General features: G+C 46.1%; 2 protein-coding genes across 2 annotated transcripts in view; both read right to left on the reverse strand.

The window, feature by feature from the left end:
- The window catches only part of LOC109375740 (histone H3.1-like), a 9,213-nt gene that overhangs the window by 1,411 nt on the left and 2,194 nt on the right, over window positions 1-5,608 (reverse strand). The window contains exon 2 of the mRNA XM_019631264.1: window positions 1,868-1,927. Coding sequence (XP_019486809.1) covers window positions 1,868-1,927 — 60 coding nt within the window. The remainder of the gene's footprint in view (window positions 1-1,867; window positions 1,928-5,608) is intronic.
- On the reverse strand, window positions 1,175-1,514 carry LOC109375759 (histone H4). The gene has a single exon (XM_019631289.1). It carries the CDS (start codon window positions 1,504-1,506, stop codon window positions 1,195-1,197), a length of 312 nt encoding a protein of 103 aa, XP_019486834.1. The 5' UTR covers window positions 1,507-1,514; the 3' UTR covers window positions 1,175-1,194.

Raw genomic sequence — 5,608 nt, forward strand, 5'->3', positions numbered from 1 at the left:
TCATAACTACTTTGCCCTCCACACTGGAGCGCGAAGGAGTCCGGATTTCACCAAGAGTCAAAACTGCCGACGTAGATTTGAGTCACCTGAGGTTTTGCCACTTTACTAGGTGAGGGACATGCTAGGGTCAGGAAGGGGGCGGGGTGGTACCAAAATGCACTTTTTCTAGCATTACAAAATTGATGTTTCCAAGCGAATTCACAAAGACTACGCTAACGTGACCCGAGCGAAATTAAGGATTTTAAAAATGCCTACAGCTCTTACATTTCGTGGGTGGCCCTAAGGACAGGACTTAGCATAATTAAATGGCGGTCTGAAGAACTAACCACAGAAGCGGTAGAAGGAGCGCCCTGGCGCCTTAATCACGCACCGAGCGGAATGCCTGTAGGCGGAGGGCGTGGGGTGGCGGCCGGGCCGCCCAGGAGCCTGTCCCGCAGGAGGGAGCTCCTTTCCACGCGCAGTCATGCCCTGGTGCACAGAGCTGGAGACCCGAGTGAGGACACCGGCTCCCGGGCCTGGTCACTTAGAAACGGCTTGGCCTCAGGTTTAGGAGGGACCTAGCCTGAGGACGGGAAACAGCGAGGTCCAGTTAGCGCTATTTAACCCCAAGGACCCCAGGTGTGCGGGTGACGGCGCTCAGCCCGGTGTATGGGGTGGAGGGGAGTCAAGTTTGACAACCCTTCCTGACATCGCTTGGGGCCGACACAACCCGCGTTTTGCTGGCTATGGCAGCACCGCACAGGTTTCTGCCATTTGCTCGTTCGCTGGGCCGCCCCGGACTAACGCGCTCCGCCGCGCCCCGGGACTTCCGGTCCCTGCCGACGGCCTCCTCGCCGGCACCGCGGCTGCGGCGGGTATCGCAGAGACAAGGGAGGGTGAGGGCCCTGCGGGAGAAAGCTGGGGCCCAGGAGCCTTTTGCTCTCACCCCCGCTCCCCCCCCCCCAAGCCTGGAATCGCAGTTAAATTCTCTCGCCTCTCCCACCTCCCGATACCGGGGGCGCCGACTGGTTAGGAACTCCGTTAAGTCGTTTTCCATCTTACGCTTCCAACTAAAGTAAATACGCAGTCACGTCCAAACGAAGGATATAAGAACACAAAAAATGAAGGTGGAACGCACAGCTCTTCTCGAGGGAGTGGGCGGCCCTGAAAAGGGCCTTTGGTTTTTCTCCACAAAGTGAGCTCGCGGGTGGAAACTCAGCCCCCGAAACCGTAGAGGGTGCGGCCCTGGCGCTTGAGCGCATACACCACGTCCATGGCCGTGACCGTCTTGCGCTTGGCATGCTCCGTGTAGGTGACGGCGTCCCGGATCACGTTTTCCAGGAACACCTTGAGCACCCCGCGGGTCTCCTCGTAGATGAGCCCAGAGATGCGCTTGACGCCGCCGCGCCGGGCCAGGCGCCGGATAGCGGGCTTGGTGATGCCCTGGATGTTATCACGCAGCACCTTGCGGTGGCGCTTGGCGCCACCCTTCCCGAGCCCCTTGCCGCCTTTGCCACGTCCTGACATGTTTGCAGTTTGAGCAAGCACAGCCTACCAAGCGAATCTGCCCTTCCTTTATATAGTGGTACTGCGGACCTGTTTGAAAACTGGTAGGGTCAGCGCTATATGTTCAGAGAGTTATCAGACCAGATGCCCTCACACACATTTTCAGGAAAATAGGAAGGGCGGTGCTTAATTAAACCCCATTGTTTAGAAGAGCGCCTTATTACCCAAGCACACAGCTAACCTACTAAACGATGGAAAGCTGAAAACTATTTAAGATTAGGAACAAGACAAGGACATCCACCTTCACCACTTTCATTCAACGCAGCATTGGAAGTCCTAGTTACAAAAGTCAAACAAGAAAAATAAATACAATATATCCAAATTGGAAAGGAAGAAGTAAAAGTGTCATTATTTGCAGATGACATACTATATAGCGAGAACTCTAAAGAGTCCACCAAAAAACATCAGAATTCAGAAATGAATTCAGTAAAGTAGCATAATAGAAAATTAATATTCAGAAATCGGTTTCATTTTTATACACCAATAACAAAATATCGGAAAGAAAAATTTAGAAAACAAACTGATTTACGATTGCATGAAAAAGAAATTAAATACCTAGGAATAAATTTAACCAAGGAGGAAAAAGACCTGTGCTCGGGAAGTTATGAGATACTGAAGAAAATGAAGAAGATACAAATAAATGGAAACATATACTGTGTTCAGGATAGGGAGGGTTAATATTGTTAAAATCTCTCATGCAACAGTTGGTATACCCAGCTTTCTGATTTTGCCAATCTGCTTGGCGTTATACAGTAGTTCATTGTTTTAATCTTTATCTGGTTACAAGTGAAATTTAAAAATTCTTCGTATAACTGCTAGGCATTCAATTGTCTCCAGTTTTAAAAATTGAGACCTTTCTTTCCTTCAAGTTAGACGATCAACTGCTACACTCAAGACATATTTTCTAATACAGAGCTGTCATTCCTATACACCCTCTTTCAGGCCACTTAGGTAGATGAAAGAAATTAAATGCACCTTCTACCAGTTTCCATCTCAGGAAGTACACTATTTCTAATCTTGTCCAGGTAAGAAACCTATTATAACCAGCAGAGATATATAAACAACCATTTTTCACATTTCAGAACCTCTTTCGTGACAGCCACATCAGTAGGAAAGGCTTAGCAGCACATCCCATTGCAGAGAGTACACCCTAAGCATCACTTGTAATGAATTCTTGGTGACCATACTTACTCTCCTGTTCAATATCTCAGAGGACAGAACCAGGAAGCATTTGTTCTCATCTAATTGTTTCAACATCTTTCCTGCCTCCTAAACAGAGATAGTTCCTGTGATCCAAATTGTATCCAGATTTGGAAGAGAAGTTTGGGAAATTTTCCCTTGTGAGACAAAAACTAACAGAAATCTTCAGAGAAATAAGATTGCCTGTTAGCAGAAGTGACATCCTTAAAATGAGTTGCTTACGTGTTACTAATCAAATGGGATTGGTCCTAAAACTCAAACAATGACAAGAGTGACTACTTAATGTAATCGTATCAGATGATTTCGGTGTGTTTTCCCAAATCTATGCTAGGCACACCAAACTAAGATTCTGGGATGAAATTGAGTTCCATGAGTATTTATGTGCACCTAGTGCATTCTCCGGGGCACTGTCCTAGACACTTTCATATAACACCACAATTAAACTTTAAAGCAATCTCTTGAGGAAATAAAGTATCCATTTCATAGTTAAGGAAAGTAGCATCTAAAATAACCTGTGACATAACTGATTGTTAGTTTATATTGGAAAAATACAGAGTCACTACATACTGATTCGTAATGGTTATTTAACAAGTATATCTGACCAGGAATGTACAGTTTCCAAAAACAAGGGAGGGCTATGAGAGAGAAAGAAGGGCTCAGTTCCAATGTCTAACTCAGCGTGCATTGACACCAAGCTTCCTATGCTGAAAATTCCTGTTGGAAAATAACTGGGCCCTAACTAGGTTTCCCAGTTCCAACACACCTCACGATTTTGTTTTATTAATCAAATTTGACCATAAATGTAAAAAAGCTTTATAAATAAAGGGGAGGACACATGAATGTTGTTTGTTAGCTGTTTGCTCGGAAATGTTTTTTTAAACATTAATGGTATCCTGATATTAAAATCAATGTCTGGTCACAGGGAAATTGACTCCCAGGGGTTTTACTCATTGCTAGGTGAACTGGGAGAAAAGTGAGATTTTTTCCCCCCCTCTCCAAAGCTGATAGTTAGAGGTGATCATGCGAGGTGCATACCTGCAAAGCAACCTTACCTGAGCAGCTACTAGACTTCACCCTCTTTCTAAATCCTTAACAGCACTAACCTGGTCTCCAGCAGCAAAAGAAAATCCTGTCAATTACTCAGTCATGACTAAGGCCCAGTAATGAGCGCAGACCTCCCTGTGGGAAGGTGCAGAGAGCTATGGGACTTGGTAATCTTGTGTACACTAGTGGAGTCAACCAAATGACTCCTAACTACTCTTTTTTTTACCTATTGCATCAGTTATTTATTGTAGTATAATTAATTACCCAAAAAGCTAGCAGCTTAAAAGAACAGATCTATTACCTGGCACAGTTTCTGCAGGTCAGGAACCAGAGTGGATTAGCTGCATGGTTCTTGTTCAGAATCTCTCAAGAAGTAGAGTGAAGCTGTCTGCAAGGGCTGCAGTCAGCTAGGGGCTTGATGGGGCTGACCCGGCTCCCTCCGATGCTGCTGGGGGTCCCTCACTGGCCATGGGAGAAGGCATCAGGTTCTCATCATGCAGGCGTCTCCACAGAGCTGCCAGAATGTCCTCCCAACATGGCAGCAGGGTCCCCCAGGACAGTGACCTGAGAGCAAGCAGGAAGCACGTACCTGCTAGGGCCTGGGGCCTAGTCTCCAGGGCAGCACCATGGTTTATGCCATGGACCTTATTCTCTTCAGTATAAGCCAGTCTCTAAACCCAGCCCACACTCAAGGAAAAAGGAATTAGGCTCCATTTTTTGCAGGGAAGAGTATCAAAAGATTTTTGGACAGTTCCTAAAATCACCTTTTCTATGTCCATATTCAGGCTTCAAAGAGAGCATGTCCTCACTGACCCAGATGTTCTTGTTGAGGAGTGGGGAGACATTAGAGCAACCCAACTTCTGCCTTTTCCCTTAAGAAAAGGCAGCTTAAAAAAACTGCCCCAGCTTAAAAAAAACCTAATTGTCCTTTATTTTCCTATAGCCATTGCAGGCTTACCCCAATCTCCTCTTCAGGTTTGTGGAAAGATTTCTGCACTGACATCTGCTGGCTTTGTCACCCAATACTCGAGTACCTTTGGAAAAGACAAACATTTCTAGAGCTAGATAGGGAGTAACAATGCCCTGTGGAAAAACCGGGAGCTATTGTCAGGTTCACATACAAAAAGACATGCGAGAAACTTTGGAAACTGTAAAGCTTTATAAAATTGTCAGTATTATATCCACTCGACATACGAGTGGTGACAAAAAGCATCTGGGATGGAACGCACAGTGTGGGTTGGAAAGGCTCAGTGGCTACCTGAGGCCGAGTGGGAGCGATCTTGGGCCCAAAAGAGCAAATGAGCAACATTCCTTCAACTAGAACGTAATGAGCACCTGCCCCACGTCAGGCCTTTCCTGTTCGTTCTAGGGTCACAACAGCAAACAAAAACTTCGGCCTCATGGCATGATATCCTACGGGTAGAGAAAAAGGGACGCGTTTATTAAAGTTTTAAAACAAGTTCAGAGTTGAGAGGAACAGTCGATACTAGTGTTTCATACATGTGTCATACATGCTCCCTGTTGTCACTCTTGGGCGGTGAGCTAAGGCATAGTACTGCCCCAAATGGCCTCACAATCACTGCTACTTCAGGGAGCCACCAGGTGTTGATGGGATGGTACCTGTGGACTGCTTCTGGCGCTTGTCTGCACTACCGGGCCCTGGAAACTGACAGATAAAAGCCAGAGGGCTAATTTGGTGATTTTACAGTATCAGATCTTGAAGTGGGAGTGGAGGTTAACATTTCAGGTCATTACCCTGTAGAAATTACCAGGTGCTACCGCTCACCAATGAAAAATTCAAGGAAATGCTCAGTAGAAA

This window comes from Hipposideros armiger, unplaced genomic scaffold (assembly GCF_001890085.2).
Source record: "Hipposideros armiger isolate ML-2016 unplaced genomic scaffold, ASM189008v1 scaffold_988, whole genome shotgun sequence".
Taxonomy (NCBI): domain Eukaryota; kingdom Metazoa; phylum Chordata; class Mammalia; order Chiroptera; family Hipposideridae; genus Hipposideros; species Hipposideros armiger.

Coding starts and splice junctions, on each gene's coding strand:
- LOC109375759 (XM_019631289.1), bottom strand. CDS start 1,506: ATGTCAGGACGTGGCAAAGGCGGCAAGGGGCTCGGGAAGGGTGGCGCC.